This window comes from Anomaloglossus baeobatrachus, chromosome 1 (assembly GCF_048569485.1).
Source record: "Anomaloglossus baeobatrachus isolate aAnoBae1 chromosome 1, aAnoBae1.hap1, whole genome shotgun sequence".
Classification (NCBI taxonomy): Eukaryota; Metazoa; Chordata; class Amphibia; order Anura; family Aromobatidae; genus Anomaloglossus; species Anomaloglossus baeobatrachus.
The window spans coordinates 583725773-583745292 of NC_134353.1; the positions used below are offsets into that span (position 1 = coordinate 583725773).

The 19520-nt window shown below is 42.4% G+C and overlaps 1 protein-coding gene across 1 annotated transcript in view; it reads left to right on the top strand.

Annotated features, from left to right (window-relative positions):
• The window catches only part of LOC142245237 (tight junction protein 2-like), an 84052-nt gene that overhangs the window by 30360 nt on the left and 34172 nt on the right, over positions 1-19520 (top strand). Inside the window, exons 2-4 of the mRNA XM_075317802.1 lie at positions 7885-7938; positions 10327-10451; positions 13968-14070. Coding sequence (XP_075173917.1) covers positions 7885-7938; positions 10327-10451; positions 13968-14070 — 282 coding nt within the window. The remainder of the gene's footprint in view (positions 1-7884; positions 7939-10326; positions 10452-13967; positions 14071-19520) is intronic.

The following is a 19520-nucleotide window of genomic DNA, read 5'->3' on the forward strand; positions in this document are numbered from 1 at the left end:
GGGAAGCTGGACTTAAGCACCAAGGAGGGACAACTGTACAAAGGTTGCAGGATCTCTTTCCAATGGTGGGCCTGTGTCAAGTTGCATTGAGTGACCTAGTGTGTGGTTCCTTCACCTTGTTAGTATTTATTTCCCCCTCCTATTCATAGCAGTATGGATGATGCTCCAGCCTCATCTACAAAATCCAGTAATCTATGGTTTCTGAATGTGTAAGTGACTTCTGTGGATGTACAATATTCTTATTACCTTTTATGTTTACTGTCTTATAGGAAAATTCTAGGAAGTGTGTTGCGTAAACTAACCATGGTGTGCACTTGTACCGCCCCTGTGGAAGCAGCCGAGCTGCTCGGATCCAGGTTCACTGTGGCTCGAGGGTCTCCGGACTCGGGGGTCGTGCGGCCCCTCGAATGAAAAGCGAAGTATTTACAGGGGAGTTACAGTTCGTGACGCCACCCGTGGTGTGTGGTAATTAGGAGTACCACCGCTGCTGTTTGGGAGTACCCGAGGGTGATGGAACAGGGCAGCAAGGTATTGGAACCCTCCACGGGTAGGGGGATGCCCCGAGACTCTGTGAAGGGGGGGAAGTGCCATGGGGATGAAGGGGTCACTCTCGTACTCAGTTCATAAGCAGACACCGACAACCGGGTAAACCAAGTCTCTGGGTACCGCTGACGCTGAGGGGAGCTCGTCCGGATCCTGTCCCCAAGTGGTGCTGCCTGGTGGTCCGTGACCTGCCTTTTGGTACTTACTTTAGACTTCAACTTAATGGCCCGGTAGCTTGGAACTAGCCGGGCACCGCTCCCTACTATGGCTAAGTAAGGGAGCTTGCTCTCAGGGCTCACGCTTGGAATTTTCTGGACCGTTATGGTTGGAAAGTCCTATCCCCCTCGTTGCACCAATTCTGGAGCGGGTGGGAACGGATCGTGAAGGCTCCATTCTCCTCAGGTGAATTGTCGGGTTACCTGAAGCTACTCCCCGACCTAGGGTCCGTGTACCCCGTTGTGCCTTTGGTCCCGGACCGGTGATGGGGCCAGGCTGCCGGTCGTCCTCCTCGACGGGTCCGAGCACCTTGTCACGATCCCCTGCGACCGGGGGTCTGACTCCTCTAGGCCCAGACCACCCTCTGCAACCTAGGCAGTTTTTTCGGGAGTCCCCACTGGCGACTTCCTCTGAGCTCCTCTCAGCTCGAGGGCTATTCTCCAACCTCCTTCTCCACTCACTAACTCAACTGACTACACTTCCTCACCTCCCCTCCCCTCCCTGACCCCCCCAGATGGGCGACTCTATTCCTCTCAAGCCGTCCACTGGTGTGTCAGCTGGGTGTGGTGCAGGGTGTCTCTAGGATTTTCATTTGCTGGTAGAGACAACACCACTTAAGTAGGGACCCAGAACCAAGAGGGAGGCAAAATACTGCACGGAAGGGCAGCTTGTGCAGTACCCTGTGACGTCCAGGGGCGTCACACACTTTGTAAAGCCAAAGACATGGAAGCAGATATAGTGTTTTTCGTGTGTTGAAAAAAACTGTTTGTAAAGAATCCCCTTCCTTTGTCTGAGAAATCACATCCATGATCAAAGCTGAGGTTAAAAACGCATTTAAAACCCTAATTTATTGAAAGTAATGATGGGGGGAGAGACACTTGTGCAGACACGCTAGGGTCCTCATCTCAAATTTCTGTCTCTACTATTCATGGTTGTGTTTGAATGATGGAGTAGGACATGCTTGCTTTCCAGAGAAACGGACAAGGTAATCAAAGACATTGTGACCACTATATAAAACTGAGGAACCAAACAAAAGCTCCTAGGACCATTCAGGAGCCCAGAACATCGCAACATAGAACATTTTCGTGAGCCAGAAAGGTTCTCCTCTCATAAGACTGAAGAGTGGAAAATAAAAAAGGAGTTGCTCCCTGTGGCGATAACTTAGAAATATACCTTTTGTGGAAGAAACTATTGGTAACTGGGACAGACCTCCAAAAATTTGTCATGGTTTCCAAAGCCTTTTAAGTCATTATTGCCATTTGATGACACGGGTTCAAATGACAGAAAAGCAGATGGCCTTCTAAAGAGAACCTGGAAATCCACAGCATGTACTTTCAGACTGGCTATACCAGCAACCTGTACTGCAGGATCCCTAATTGTGTGGTTAGACCATATGGCAACTCAGAATACTTTCTCTTGGGGCTTTATTTTGTAGCCATCTTCTCTCCCTACAATCCAAAGAGGTACTCGGGCCACCTTGGTTTTCAGCCTTATCAAGTGCAGTTCAAAGAGCCCTATGGTTGAAATGCCAGTCAGGGAATTTCCAACTTCTAAGTTAAGACTATATGCCATACCTTGCCAAGGAGAGTTTGTTTTCGGCCTTTTTCTGGATGACATTCTGGAGAAAGCAGAAGATGGCAAGAAATGGTTTATTACTCTAGTTTGACCTTTCCTTTTCAAAGCTCTTTTTGTGCTAAAAGTAGATATAGCCATTGCATGTTCAGAGGTCCTCCTTTGAATACAAGAAATCTAATGGTGATGTCACACCCGAGTTAGGAGGAAGACTAAAACTTTTTATTTGTGCTTGAGCTCAAATATCCTCAAACAAATGTATCTCAACATTATAGGAATATGCCTAAAATTAAAAAATTCCTTTCAGTTCTACTTCTCGTTAGCGATGTGAAATTCTAGATCTCAAGTGCGATCTTTTGAGGTCACACATAGGTCATTTTACGCATGTGCGATCTCGAAAGATCGCACTTGCGATCTAGAATTTCACATCGCTAACCGGATCGCTAGCGATGTCGCAGCGTGTAAAGTACCCTTAAGTCTTTCTAGTTAAAAAAAAAAAAAAGGTAGACTTAAAACAATCTAAACAGGTTCAGAATTTAATCCATAAGATCTACAGTGAATCATTATCCAGATTGTTTTATGATGCCTATTATCACATCCTCATCCTGACAATGAATTTGTTAGCAGGATCAACCCTCCTAAGCTGTTTATAAGGGCATGCAGGTTTTATAAAACTGAATAGAATATTACCATGATATCTGTAATCCAATGTATTGTTCTAGAGAAATGCATGTTTTTCTTACACACAGCTCTGCAGTGAGATCACAGCTAACACAGTACAGCAGAAGTGAACTTTGTCTCATTACAAACATTTGCAGCAGGATTTGTCCTCTCATAGTGCTGTCAGCTCTGCTGCAGAGCTGTGCCTGATTATAACAAACACAGTACAGCAGATTTGAACTGTTTCCTTACAAACATATTTGCGTTTGACTTCTCACAGTGCTGTCAGCTTTGCTGTACTGCTCTTCCCTCACACTTGCTGCCTGTGAGATATAAGCTGAAGCACTGAGAAGACTGCAGCTGCAAATATTTTTGGAATGAAGACAACTTCACTTCATCTGTACTGTGTTACCTGTGATCTTGCTGCAGAGCTTTGTTTTGATTATGAGAGCAAAGTCTCCGTCATTACTTGGTTCGCCCTTTTCATTTAAAATTACGTCTGGAGGATGACGATCATGCAGCTCTGTGTCCAGGCAATAGATCTTAACATTTCATTTACATATAAGTAAAAAAAGGTGTATTTCTCTAGAATAAAGGCCCCGTTACAAACAACGACGTATCTAACGATATATCGCCGGGGTCACGGATTCTGTGACGCACATCCGGCATCGTTAGCGACGTTGTTGCGTGTGACACCAACAAACGGCCATTAACGATCAAAAATACTCACCTTATCGTTGATCGTTGACACGTCATTCATTTTCAAAAAATCATTGACTGTTGCAGGACGGAGGTTGTTCATCGTTCCCGAGGCAGCACACATCGCTACGTGTGACAACTCTGGAACGACGAACTACATCTTACCTGCGGCCGCCGGCAATTATTATTATTATTATTTATTATTATAGCGCCATTTATTCCATGGAGCTTTACAAGTGAAAGAGGGTATACGTACAACAATCATTAACAGTACAAGACAGACTGGTATAGGAGGAGAGAGGACCCTGCCCATGAGGGCTCACAGTCTACAGGGAATCGGTGATGGTACAATAGGTGAGGACAGATGAGGAATGAAGGCAATGAGGAAGGAAGGAGGTGCGCGGGATGTTACGGCCGCTCATCTCCGCCCCTCCGCTTCTATTGGGCGGCCGCTTAGTGACGCCGCACGAACCGCCCCCTTAGAAAGGAGGCGGTTCGCCGGCAACAGCGACGCCGCTAGGCAGATAAGTGCGTGTGACCGCTCCTAACGATTTTGTGTGCCACGGGCAGCGATTTGCCCGTGACGCACAAACGATGGGGGCGGGTGCTTTCACCAGCGATATCGCTGTGTGTAAAGCCCCCTTTAGACCTTGCATCGCAGGTATCAAGGCATCATTTTACTCCACTTTCTAGAACCTGCATGCCCATGTAGACAGCTTAGGAGTGATGATCCTACTGACTGATTCTCTTCACAGATTACGTTTGTGAGAGTGGTGGTCAGAATTCATGGGAAAAATTCCCCTTTTTCAATTCCAGATCCTCCCCTTTGGAATCTCCCTGTGGTACCGTGGATATTTATAAAAATAGTTTTCAAATATAAGTTCACATTCGAGAGAGAAACATTGATTACACTTTAATCTCAACGACTTTCTGGATGTCAGCAAGTACAGTCTTTACTTCAAGATCCAGGTCAAGGCAGTCATGTCCAGCTTGACACAGCTGGTAAATCTAGAAAAATTCAAACTCAATTTGCAGAAGATAGATTTTTTTTTTAGGCATGCTCTTATATTCCAACAATCAAAAATGTTTTCTCCCAGTGAGAAAAAGAAGGAAAGTTGGCAAAACTACAGGGTGGGCCATTTATATGGATACACCTAAATAAAATGGGAATGCTTGGTGATATCAAGTTCCTGTTTGTGGTTCATTAGTATATGGAAGGGGGGACACTTTTCAAGATGGGTGGTGACCATGGGGGCCATTTTGAAGTTTGCCATTTTGAATCCAACTTTATTTTTCCAATGGTAAGAGGGTCATATAACACATCACATTTATTGAGAATTGCACAAGAAAAACAATGGTGTTCTTAATTTTAACATAACTTTATTCGTTCATTAGTTATTTACAATTTTATAACCACTTATGAAATGTGTTCAAAGTGGTGCCCATTGTGTTGGATTGTCAATGTAACCCTCTTCTTCCACTCTTGACACACTGATGGTAACACCACAGAAGAAATGCTAGCACAGGCTGTAGGAATGTTCAGACTTGTGATCTTGCACCATCACATTATGGGTGTTAGGTCCGAGCATTCCTACATGAACAGTGTCCTGGAAAGTGGATTGGTCACCGTGGGCCAGTTGAATGGCCACCAAGGTCTCTCGATCTGACCCCCTTAAACCTTTATCTTTGGGGTCATCTGAAGGCAATTGTCTATGCTGTGAATATACAAGATGTGCAGCCTCTGAAACAACGGATACTTGAAGCCTGTGCTAGCATTTCTTCTGCAGTGTTGCTATCAGTGTGTCAAGAGTGGGAGAAGAGGGTTGCATTGACAATCCAACACAATGGGCAGCACTTTGAACACATTTTTTAAACACATCGATATTGGATACCCTTAGCTCATGCATCCCTGCAGTGGCTTGGGCCCAATGTCACTCTCCTGTCTTATAATGGGAGATCCTTGAAAATAGGAAAGTATTAAAAAGGCACCAAGACAAAAAAAATTAACCATGTTCGTCACTACTGTTCCGTCTCCTCTATAATGGCTAGAAGAGGAAAATTTGTCTAGAGGTATTTTTTGGGTACGGTAAATTCAACACTCTTACTTATAACCACAGATGGAAGCCTTAATGTGGGAGATGTTTTCGTCCACGGAATTTAAACCGATCAGGACTTTTCTGTTCTGTTCTCTTCCAATCTAAAATATCTTTTAACACTAAACTAGAAGCATTTCCTGTAGTACCAATTTATCGGTTGGTGTCATGTGAGAATCTTATCAGACAACTGAACCACAATCGCCTACATAGGGCATAGGGTGGGATAAGATCCAAGTCACTTATTGTGAAGACCAGGGAAATTCTTCATATGGCAGAAATAAACCATCTATTGTTACTAGTTCTCCATATAAGGCTAGTTTCACACATCCGGCTTTTCGCTGGTTTGCCGAATACGGTGGACTCCAGTACAGTATGATACAGTACAATGGCAGCTCGGCAACTTCCGGTCACATGCTCCGGTCACATGACAGCATGTAACCGGAGCTTGTCACGCTGTTTTTGTACTGTATACACTGTACTGGCGTGCGCCGAATCTGGCAAACCGGCGAAAAGCCGGATGTGTGAAACTAACCTAAGAGGAACACAAAATAGTGAAGCGGACTTAAATAATTTCCAATTGAGACAGGGAAAGTGAGTGCTAAATCTGAAGGCTTTCAACCAGATCACAGGCCTGTGAGGGTCCCTGTAAATAAATTTATTCGCAGACAGGGAAAACTGGAGAGTGAGGAAGTTTTGCCCCTGAATCCTAGGGGATCCCCTCAAGCCATGGATGCTTTTCTACTCATGGAAATGTTTTCAGGAGGATCAGAGAGGTCAGGCAAGAGTGATCTTGGTGGTTCCCTTATGGACACAGAGACCATATTTCTGTTTGCCAAGATCTTGCTGTTCTTAATTTTGAATTTTGCCGAAGATCCCAGACCTACTATTCCAAGGGCCAATTCTTTATCCAGTCTTGATTTAACAGCTTGGAATGTGAAGGGGAGCTACTAGACAAGAAAGGATTTTCTCACCTGTTCTCTACACTACAGAAAAGTAGAAAATGGTACAAGTGTATTGTATTATGGCTTTTTACAAGAATGTGGAAATCAAAGTTAGGGAAAGTTTTTTTTTGTTTTTTTTTTGCTTTTTTTTGTCTTACCATTTTTGATTGTTTGTTTTCAAGATCTCTGCACACAGTAAGTGTCCATCCTGTGAAACCTACTGAAAAATGAGTGTAGGAGTGATTCATCATAGCCTTCTGTTATGTGGATTGCAGACAGCGATTTGCTTACTGTAGGCATTCCTCATTTATCAGTAGTACAAACGGTTAATCACTGTTCAAGCTACATGTTATTACAGTAGAAAGTATGCAAGAAATAGTGTTCTTACTGACATAATTATCTTCCAAAACTCTCGAGAAATTAAAATGGATAAAAAGAACACAAATCCTAGTGGTAATTGATTAGTCTGTGGTTTCTTGTTTAGTATCACAGTGTGACAGAGGTGCCCATTCAAGAAAACAAATTTGTGATGCTTTAAAGGAACCTGTCATCTTGCAAAATGCCATTTACCTACAGATATAGAGCTAATCTTTAGTTAAATAGCATTAGAATGCTGCCTGACTACCTTACTGAAAGTGTTGTTACTGGGAGAAAGAACTTCTTTCCTTCCAGAAGGCACAGACTTTGTCGTAGGGGCATATACACAGTGGCTACAGTCACTGCTCACTATACTGTGAGCAGCGGCTGTAAGCATGCCCTGGTTATTTTGACCACAGAGCCGGTTGTCAAAGCTCCAGGGCATGCTTTATAGCCTCTGCTCGCAGTATAGTGAGCAGTGCTGATGACTAATTACTCTCTGCATTGCACCCGTGACTGAAAGCCAGCGGCGGAACATGGGATGAAATAAGTTTGTTTTCCCGGAAGCCACATTTTTCAGTAAAGTGATTTTATATACAGTTTCCATTTTAAGTAGCTAGTATTCTGCTGTAAACTCTACATGTTCTCCTGCCCTTAATCAACTTAACTCTTCGATATTTTTTTTTTTGTTCAGAAGCTTTATGTTTATAGGTGAAATGAACACTGTAATATTTCTTTAACATTAATTATTGTCAATATAGCTACATTTTATTTTTCACACTGCGATGTTTGTGTTCTAGGGGTACGGAATGGAAGACGCAATTTGGGAACAATATACCGTGACATTACAAAAGGTGAGGCTCCATATTATTTTTTTCTTTTTAGGACCATTCCAAACCATCTATTAACTTAAGGATTTCATGGAAGTGATGAATACAGATTTTCAAACTAACGAGCAAATTGAGGGGAAAAACTGGTGGAACTGATCTGAAAATGGCTAGGTTTTAACCCCTTCACAACCCTTGACTGAAGTTGGGATTCACAACTCGGGATGAGTGACAATGAACTGTAAAGTTTGGGGTTCATACCAAACACCAGGTGTCTGGGTCTCCGACTCGAACACTGACTTTTTGCAAAAAAAAAATTGTGAACAAGTTTGAGTGCTGTTCACATGCTAACCACTCATTTGAGCACTGGAGTGATTGGGTATGCTCACTGCACAGCCCAGTGAGGGTCACTTGCAGTCTCTGAATGGCTCTCACGGAGGGTAAAAACAACGTTTTCAGATGCTGTGGTATACCAAAAACAAAAAATGTTTTGTTTATGACTGATTGGGCAGTTCGGTTCTCTGCAGACATACCATCATTGACTTCCATTATATTTGTTACTCGACTTTACTATGTTAGTTTTTGCATTATATGGGGTTCGGGCTCCGTGATTAAGTTCAGGTCAAGTCCAGGTCCCAAACTGAACTTTTAACTAAAGTCCGGCGAACCTGAACTTCCACAGGTGTTCCCATCTCTATTCATGACCTGTGACGTAAAATTTACATCATAGCAATCGGGTGGGCATAGACGTCCATATGATCACTGCCGCAAATTTGGTGTAAATGATAGCTGAGCTTCCGCTGTCAGCCCATGCCTGTATAACCTCCAAAATGTTGCGATCAATAGCGATTGCAGCATTTAGGAGGTTGGGAGAAGGAATGCGCTCACTCCCCCATCGGATCGGCACCCTCTCGATGTAATCATGGGCTGCGGATCATTGCCATGGTAATCCGAGATCAAATAATGACCTACAAATTTGCTGGCTTCGGTGGCCTGTTGGGCCATGCCAACCAAGATCATGGTCTAAAAGGTGTTCTGCCAGTGTCACACTGACAGGGGTAATGTATTGCAATGTATGTTCATTGCAATACATTAACTTTTATTAGTCTGCTGGTATAAAGTCCCAGAGAGAGCCTAAGTAAAAAAGTGAAAAAAAGTAAAAATATATAAAAATCTCAAAATTAAATAACTTTTTCTTTTAAAAAAATATTATACCAATAAATAGGCACATTTTTCCCCTATAATTGGTGGTGGTACTTTAGATCCAGTTACAGTGGAAGTACAGCTCTGCTGCCTGTATGTCAGAGCTGACTAGTTCTTCTAGGTCCCAGCAGCTCCTGGTCCCTCCTTGGACCCAGTGATCAGATGACTGCTAAGTGTGATGGTAGAAGGGCTATTAACCCTTCCGATTACTGTATACACAGTGCTTGTTGAGAGCTGTCTATACAGCGATCGAGAAGGTGTTAATGGAAACCTATCACCAGATTTGGCGACTATAAGTTGCGCCAACCAGTAGTGAGGTCTTGTATACAGCATTCCAGAATGCTGTATATAAGAGGTCAGACTGCTGTGTAGAACGTAAAAAAACACCTTTATAAAACTCACCTAAGGAGCGGTCCGGTCCTGTGTGTCAATGCTCTCCGGTCCGGTACCCCCTCTCTCCGGTCCGGCGCTGTCCTTCTTCTGAGGCCCATGTGCATGATGTGTCCTACGTCATGCACACTAGCTGGCATTGAGGTCCTGCGCAGGCGCACTTTGATCTCCCTGCTGAGGGCAAATCAAAGTATTGTAGTGCGCATGCAGTCTTTAACCTTTCCTCTTGCCTGCACATTACAGTACTTTATCTGCCCTTAGCAGGGCAGATCAAAGTGTGCAGGACCGCAATGTTGGCTAGTGTGGATGATGTGGATGCGTCCTCTACATTGGACTGGGTAGAAAGAGAATGGAGATCGTAGCATTGAGGAGGCGCCGGACCGGAGAGCATCGACACCCATAGGTCCGGACCGCCCCCTAGGTGAGTATTATATTTGGTTTTTTTATACGTTCTACTGCACATCCTGGGCACTTATATACATCATTCCACTATGCTGTGTATAAGAGCTCAGTGGTCGTGGGTGCAGCTTATAGTCGTCAAATCTGGTGACAGGTTCCGTTTTTAATGAGCCGTCTGCCTTCTCTATGGAGAAATTGTCTGTGTCTGGCAGCCAGCACTGTCTCCCGCATCTACACGATCACATGCAGCTGCGCTAGTATATTGGAAAGTTTTAGAGCATTACTGTGGAGTACGACACTGACAGTCAAGATGTTTATCGTAACTGGGCTGTCTGAAAGTAGCAACATAAATGCATTAGGTATGTAGTAATTAGTAAATATTAATTTTCTTATGTTCATCTGCTTGTTTTGTATTTGTATTAGGATCTAAAGAAAGGATTTGGCATTGCTGTTTCTGGAGGAAGAGACAACCCACATTTTAACAATGGTGATAACTCGATTGTAATTTCTGATGTCCTTCAAGGAGGACCTGCAGATGGTCGTTTGCAGTAAGTGTTGTTTCTTTTCAATAAAATTGTTCAGTAAATTGTAATTCAGTAAATTGCTTCTTTTCATGTGTGCTGTTGATTTTTTTTAACATAAAAATTATAATCTCTGTTTCTCTATATACCTTCCCTTCTCGTACTTTCTTTTTCTTCCTCACTTTCGTCTGTCTTTTTTTTTTTAATTTCTGCAAACGTAGTTGTATAAGGTTTTATTTTTGCTATGTTAGTTATTTGATTGATACAGCGCCTTGCGAAAGTATTCAGCCCCCTTGAATTTTTCAACCATTTCCCAATTTCAGGCTTCAAACATAAAGATAAAAAATTGAAATTTTGTGGTGAAGAATTAACAACAAGTGGGACACATTTGTGATGGTGAACGATATTTATTGCTTATTTAGAATTTTTGTAAAAAAATAAAAAACTGAAAAGTGGGGCGTGCAATATTATTCGGCACCTTTTTACTTTCAGTCCAGCAAACTCACTCCAGAAGTTCATTGAGGATCTCTGAATGATCCAAGCCACCTGTATATAATCAAATCTCCGTATAAATGCACCTGCTCTGTGATAGTCTCAGTGTTCTGTTTAAAGCGCAGATAGCATCATGAAGACCAAGGAACACAAGAGGCAGATACTGTTGTGGAGAAGTTTAAAGCCGGATTTGGTTGCAAAAGGATTTCCAAAATTTTAAACATCCCAAGAAGCACTGCGCAAGCTATCATATTGAAATGGAAGGAGTATCATACCACTGCAAATCTACCAAGACCCGGCCGTCCCTCAAAAATTTCATGTCAAACAAGGAGAAGACTGATCGGAGATGCAGCCAAGAGGCCCATGATCACTCTGGATGAACTACAGAGATCTACAGCTGAGGTGGGAGAGTCTGTCCATAGGACAACAATCAGTCATACACTGCACAAATCTGACCTTTATGGAAGAGTGGCAAGAAGAAAGCCATTTCTCAAAGGTATCCATAAAAAGTGTCGGTTAAAGTTTGCCACAAGCCACCTGGGGGAGACACCAAACATGTGGAAGAAGGTGCTCTGGTCAGATGAAACAAAAATCGTACTTTTTGAGCACAATATCAAACAATATGTTTGGTGTAAAAGCAACACAGCTCATCACCCTGAACACACCATCTCCACTGTCAAACATGGTGGCGGCAGCATCATGGTTTGGGCCTGTTTTTCTTCTGCAGGGACAGGGAAGATGGTTAAAAATAATGGGAAGATGGATGAAGCCAAATACAGGACCATTCTTGAAGAAAACCTGGAGTCTGCAAAAGACCTGAGACTGGGACGGAGATTTGTCTTTCAACAAGACAATGATCCAAAACATAAAGCAAAATCTACAATGGAATGTTTCACAAATAAACATATCCAGGTGTTAGAATGGCCAAGTCTAGACCTAAATCCAATCGAGAATCTGTGGAAAGAGCTGAAAACTGCTGCTCACAAACGCTCTCCATCCAACCTCACTCAGCTCCAGCTATTTACAAATGAAGAATGGGCAAGAATTTCAGTCTCTCGATGTGCAAAACTGATAGACACATACCTTAAGCGATTGCAGCTGTAATCGCAGCAAAAGGTGGCGCTACAAAGTATTAACTTAAAGGGGCCGAATAATATTGCACGCCCCAATTTTCGGTTTATTCTTTTTTACAAAAGTTTAAAATAAGCAATAAATTTCGTTCAACTTCACAATTGTGTCCTACTTGTTGTTGATTCTTCACCATAACATTAACATTTTTATCTTTGTTTGAAGCCTGAAATGTGGGAAAAGGTTGAAAAATTCAAAGGGGCCGAATACTTTCGCAAGGCACTGTAGCATCTATTTTATTATGTGACATACTGCAATGTTGTTAAAATAAAATAAAAAAAATATTTTTTTTTTCTTTGTCTCATGCTGTTTCCCAATCTGGTTGATTAGATTGTCCTTTTATAGATCGATCTATAAAATTATCAATCAGCGATATCACATGTGTGTGGGGTGTTCCCTTTTGTTTTGTTTTTTTTCTTCTAATAATGAGTGAAATATGATTTTTCCCTGCCGCTCATGACAGCACCACCTGAGAGATAGGTGGTGCTGTCATGGGCTATTGAAAATCCCATTATCGGTAAGTAATTAAGATATTTTTTTTTTTTTCTTCTAATATTTATAAACCTTTTAATTTTTTTTTTTTTTTTTTTTAAACTTTTTGCAATATTATCAGCCTCTTTGGGGGGGCTTGAACTTGATCGCTTGTACTAAACACAGCAGTTCTGGCATGTGTATCAAAAATCATGATCCTCTGGGAATACCAGCCAAGAGCGACTTTCTAAGGAATATCATCGTGACCGGAAAGGTCATCAGACACTCTGGCTGACATGACTGACCTGCGTTGCGGGTTCGTTGATAGGTGGTAAGAACAGCATTGAACAGCTACAGACAGTCGGAGCTCTGTCCACTGGCGACTGTTAAGGGCAGGTGATGGCTGAATAACGATTTACGCCTTCCTGACACTCGCTGTGTATTTATGGATGGTGGCTGGCCTCACAGAGTCAAACATGCCTAGCTGATGTTATACAGCCAATTTCTGATACATTCTGACCGAACCATTTATCGGTTGTCAGATTCCCTTTAAGAAAAAAAAACAACTTCATAAAGGATTATACAGCCTTTTTGGCCTGGATTTATTTATTTACGTATAAGATATACAGCTTGTATTGTGAAACCTGATGACAGAGCCACTTTAATCTAGTTTCAGACTGTCCCTATTAATTACCGTGCTTCCTGTTTAACAAGTTTGGAAGTGATACTTTCTAAAATCCTTCAGGCGTCAAGAGGGAAGTCTTAAGAAAAACGACTTTCTCACAAAAGCCCTTGAGTTATTCATTTAAGTTCCAAATCTGTATTTCAGCAATTGAGGAGGAACTAATAAAGGTTCTCAGTCAGTTTCTCCAGACACCGCAGTGTTTTTGTTCACATGCAATATTGTTTTTAATTTTTTTATTTATTTTTTTTACTGAATTTTTATTCAAATGTGCAGCATGTCAATCCTTTCAACGTTTTGCTGCATTTTTTCACCTACAGAAAGCAATGAGAAAGTGGGTAAAAAATGCTTCAAAAAACGCTCCACTGTTCTGTTGAAGCACACTTGTAACCCACACCAAGAAAAGCACTGCAAAAATAGCGATATCAGCAGAAAAATACTGCAAAATGGCTGTTTTCAAATGCAGCATTTTTATTGCCAAGAGAGCAGGTTTTAGCAGCCAAAGAAAATGCAGCAAAAAATGCTGCATGTGAACGTAGCCTTCATGGTAAGTCTGCCTGGCTTGCTTGTGGGGTTTGGATCATTGTTTCCTTAGGTTCTCTTTCATTACATTTTGAAGCTAACTTTTTGTAATAAAACTTGCTTTAGTACAGCACATTCATTCCTGTGGATCAATATTATTGTATATTAACGGCTGAAAACCATGCCCAGCAGACAGAACAATACTAATTGCTGAATTATAAAGTATTTTATCTTCCCCTTTTCTTTAGAGAGAATGATCGTGTTGTTATGGTTAATGGAACCCTCCTGGAAAATGTGCCACACTCTTTTGCAGTTCAGCAACTAAGAAAATGTGGGAAAACTGCAATTCTGGTAAGGAGAGAAATTATTTTGTAATTTTTAGTTAATTCACTAATTCGGATATCTTTCTATAGCTACATATGTATGTACTGGTATATACTAGATCAACAAAATATTGGGACACACTTCTTAATCATTGAATTTAGGTTTTCATTTTGTCCTATTGCCACCACCATACACTCTCTGCCTTACAAACATTTATGAAGGAAGGGATTGTTCCAAAGAGCTCACAAAATTTGAGTGTGATGCCATAATAGGACGCCACCATTGTAACAAGTTCATGAGGTTTCTTCCCTCTTAAATATTCCACCATTAATTGTGAATTGTATTGTTGGAAAGTTGGAATTATTTAGGAACCAAAGTAACTTTGCAATGTATTTACACAGTGGTTCACTGGGCACTGAGGCACATAGCACATTTAAGTGGCCAATTCTCTGCAGTCTCCTAACCTCCTCTCACATTAACATCAGCACAAAATCTGTGCCCTAGAAGCTTCATGGCATGCTTTCTGTGGCCAAGCGTCTACATTCAATCCTTACTCCACCAAGCACTATGCCAAACATCGGATGGCGTGTATAAAGCATGCAGCCATTGAACTTTGGATTAGTGTAAATGTGTTCTGTAGAATGACTAATCACGCTTCTTCCGTTGGATGAGTCTAGGTTTGTTGAATGTCAGGAGAATGTTACCTGCCTGAATGCATTTTGCCAACTGTAGAGTTTGGAGGATGGTAATTTTATGGGGTTGTGTTTGTTTTTTGGGATGTGATTGGACTAGTCCCCTAAGTTTGTTTTTGTTTTTTTTTTTTATTATCTAAATAAATAATTTAAAAATACAGCGTGTTGTCCCCCTCAATTTTGATAGCCAGCCATGATAAAGCCCGATAACTGGGGTCTGATATTCTCAGGCTGCGGAGACCCATGGTTATTGGGAACCCCCAGACTAAAAACAGCAGCCTGCAGCCGACAGAATTGCCGCGTGCATTAGATGCGACAATCCCAGCACGTTACCCGGCTCTTCCTGATTGCCCTGGTGTAGTGGCAATCCAGGTAATAAGGGGTTAATCGCAGCCCATAGCTCCCATTAAGCCCTAGATTAGTAATCCTGGGCTTCTAAGACCCCCCCCATTACTAATCTGTAAGTGAAAGTAAATACAAAACACCAATAAAATCCTTTATTTGAAATAAAAGACAAAAAACACCCTCTTAAACCACTTTATTAACACCCCCTCAAAAAACCTGCAGGTCCGATGTAATCCACATGAGGTCCCATGACGATTCCAGCTCTTCTACATTACTGAAGGCACAGCGCGTGATCAGGGAACATGATCAAACGCTGTGAGGTTCAGGCAGGGACTGAGGTGCGATCACTGGTGACGTCACTCAGGTTAGTTGCGGTCATAGCTGGAGGTTCCTACTGTCCTCCACCTGTGCTTGCAGGTAACTTGACCCCAGGTGATTTAAATGAACTCTCACAGGAGTACAGACCTGCATCTCCTGGCAGAAAACTGTGCTTTTTTGCCAAGAGATGCAGTTTTGATGCTGGAACCTTCACACCATATTCCTGCACCCAATTTACACCTCCTGGCGAAAAAAAGCATCACTTCTGCATGCGATATGATGAGGTAGTGATGCAGGTTTTTTTTGCCATGAGGTGTATATTGGATGCAGGAATATAGTGTAAAACTTTCAGCACCAAATCTGCATCTGTTGGCAAAAAAAATGCACAAAAATGGTTTTGATACCGTTTCGGTGCAGTTTTCTTCCAGGAGGTGCAAATTTGGTGCTGAAATTCCTGCACCAGATTTTAGGACCAAACGTGCACCTCCCTGTAGAAAACTGCACCAAAACGGCAGCAAAAAAACAGTTTTTGTGCAATTTTTTACCAAGAAATGCAGATTGAAATATTTACACCATATTCCTGCACCCAATCTCAATTGCATCTCTTGGCAAAATACCCCCGCAGTTTTATGCCAGGAGATCCAGGTTTGTAAATTCAGTGAGAGTTCATTGAGGTCTCCTGGGGACAGTTTATCTGCGATCACAGGTGGAGGACCATGGGAACCTGCAGCTGTGACCAAAACTTACCTGAGTGACGTCACCGCTGATTGCACTGCTCATTCATTCTCTGCTTGAAACTCAGTGTGCGGTCATGCTCTACGGCGCTCGTATGCTTGCGATGTAGCCGAGCTACATGGGACCTTGTGTGGATTATATAGGACCTGCAGGGTTGTCTTGTGGTTAATAAAGGGGTGAAAGAGGGTCTTTTGTGTTTAATTCCAAATGAAGCACTTTTTCTGTGTTTGTGTTAATTCACTTTCACTTACAGATTAGTGATGGGGGTGTCTCACAGATGCCTCCAATTACCAATCCAGGGCTTAGTGGCAGCCGTGGGCTGTTATTAACCTCTTATTATCCCGATTGCCACCACACCAGGGCAATCGGGAAAAGCCGGGTAAAGCGCCATGCTTGTCGCATCTAACGGATGCGGCAATCTTGGGCGGCTGCAGGCTGCTATCATTAGGCTGGGGGACCTAATAATCATGGGCCTCTCCTGAGAATACCAGCCGCCAGTTGTCGGGCTTTATCTTAGCTGGGTATCAAAATTGGGGGGGAACTGCACATTTTTTTTTAAATTATTCATTTAATTTAAAAAAAACAAACATTAAAAAAAAAAAAAAACGCAAGCAGTTCCACTTATTTTAAAGCACAACCAAGATAAGTGCACGGCTGGGGGCTGCAGGTTGTAGCCGTGGGCTTTCTGTGCTGGGTATCATATGGGGCAACCCTACGTCATTTTTATTTAATTACTTTTACAGTACGATAGACACGCACTTCGCCTGTGATTGGAAACAGACGCTGTCACTCAGGGTGGGGGGTGCTTCTGACTGCAACCAATCACAGATGCCGTTGGGCAGGGAAAGCAGTGTATATGCATGAGCCTAATGAGCAGCCCTGGAACTGAATGGGCAGTTACAGCCGCGTCGGAGCCTCAGTCAGTATAGCGCGCCTGCTCCTATCCCCCTATCCTTTTTACCACCTTTTTTAATTGCTAGATTCTGGTCCCCATAGACTTATATTGGGACCGGCGTCCGGCCAGATATACGGGATCAATTCCGGACCGGATGCGATATTTTTTTTTTTTTTTTTTCTCAAAGTCTGGTTAGTCCCACCGATCCAGGATATCTGTGAGTTCACCCATCACTAATGATGCATTCTCACCTCCCGTAGCCTCGCCATTCCATATATATTTGCACTGTTGTTCTCGATGGCTGACATTACATTTTTGACTGATCAGCTACTGCCTGTACTATTTTGGCAAAGCAGATGTCTGTTCTAATGGAATATTAACGAGAAGAAGTGGTTACATGACACAATATCACGTCATATGCTAGAACATCAATGCAGACATCGTTGGAAAGCTGCTGTTGCGAAAATCAGTATATATAACACATCTTCATACTAAGATTTTTTGAGAACTGTATGCTTCCAACTTTGTTTTGGAGAAGGCCCTTTTCTGTGCCAGCCTGACTGTGCCCCCAGTGCCCAAAGCAAGATCCATATACACAGGGTTTGGGTGAGTTTGGTGTGTAAGAACTTGGCTGGCCTCACAGAGCTCTGACCTCAGCCTCCCCAAACAGCTTTGAGATGAACTAGAATGGAGATTGCATGCCAAGCCGTGTCATCCAACATCAGTGCCTGACCTCAAATGCTCTTCTGGATGAATGGACAAAAAAAATCCCTAAAGTCTTGTAAAAATCTACCCATTATGATGGTAGCTGTTATAGCTGCAAACTGGGGAACAAGTCCACGTTATTGCCTATGCACTTAAGAGTTGGGATGTCATTGAAAAATCGATTGAAAGCTTGAACTCTTTAATAGTAATAAATCTGGAATCCTGCAATAAGAGAGCTGTTGTCTCATTAAGACATCTTCATACCATGAACTATTTTTTTTTTCTGTCATAAAGGTAGAGTTAGCCCTAATGAGAAGCCCCCATTTGTTTGCCAGAGCAGGGAGCCATTTCCAAAAAGCTGATCCAGCCTGTCCATTTAGTGTTTGGTCTTCTGTTGCTTTCCCAAATTTGGCTGATTTCTAAAATGTATCTGTGGGACACTGGATGACCAGTGCCAGGTTAGGCTGGTTTCACACTACGTCTTTTTAACATCCGTTGAAAACGTTATTTTAGCGGAAGTACGGATCCAGTGCAAATGCGTTTTCATTTCAATGCATTTGCAATGGACTCGCGTTAACATCCGTTCACCTGCGTTTGCCTGCGTTATAGTGCGGATCCGGTGACTTGCAGTTTTTTAACATGTTTCAAAAACGCTACTTGTAGCGTTTTTGAGCTGCATCAAAATACTGCAAGTCACCGGATCCTGACTAAACAGCACGCGAACGCAGGTGAACGCTGGCGTGCTGATAGACAGGATCCTGCTTTTGTACTGAGCATGCCCAGAAAGTACTGAGCATGCCCAGAACCAGTCTCGCGTGATCTGTCTATCTCTCTACTCCCTCCCTCACCCTCTCTCTCTCTATCTGTCTTTCCCCCTTCCTCTCCTCCCTCTCTCTCCCACCTGAGAGCTGCGGACACTCGTAACCAAGGTAAATATCGGGTAACCACTTCTCTTAGTTACCCGATGTTTACGTTGGTTACGCGTGCAGGCAGCCCTGCTCCTAGCAGCTGCAGACACTCGTAACCAAGATAAATATCGGGTATCCAAGGCCGATGTTTACCTTGGTTACCAGCGTCTGCAGCTGTCAGAAGCCTCCTCCCAGTCTAGTTCCCCTCACTCCCGATCACATGACTCCAATGCCCGCCCCTAAACATCCAGTGCAGGATCCTGCAAAATAACAGATGCGTTTGCATACGTTATTTGCTGTAAAAGCAGGATCCGTACTTCCGCTAAAAAAACGTTATGGACGGATGTTAAAAAGACGTAGTGTGAAACCAGCCTTATTTGCTGTAAAAGCAGGATCCGTACTTCCGCTAAAAAAACGTTTTCAACGGATGTTAAAAAGACGTAGTGTGAAACCAGCCTTAGCTCAAACCCAGAATAGATATTCATGGTGAGAGAGAAAACTCCTTTTAGAATTTCATTGCCAAAGATGCTTTATATGATTATTGGAACTATGATATGAGAAGTAGATTTATTTTTAAGCCCAAAATCGTAGTTTTCAAAGCAAAAGCTATAGCAACATGAAAATAGCTTTGGTTCTTACAGCAAATTGGCAGTATTCTCATGGATGTGTAAAGGTGTACAGCACATATGCAAGGTACAGGTAATATCAAACACAAATAATTTAAAGTGAACTATCTACCAGGATTTTCGTATATAACCTAAAGCCAGTGCTATAATGGCACTATCAGGCTGATTCTCTTCATACCATTAGTGGTCCTCTCGGATGTTTAGGTTTTGAAATCCAAGAAAGTAAAGTCTTATAATTATCAGCTTCTTGAGT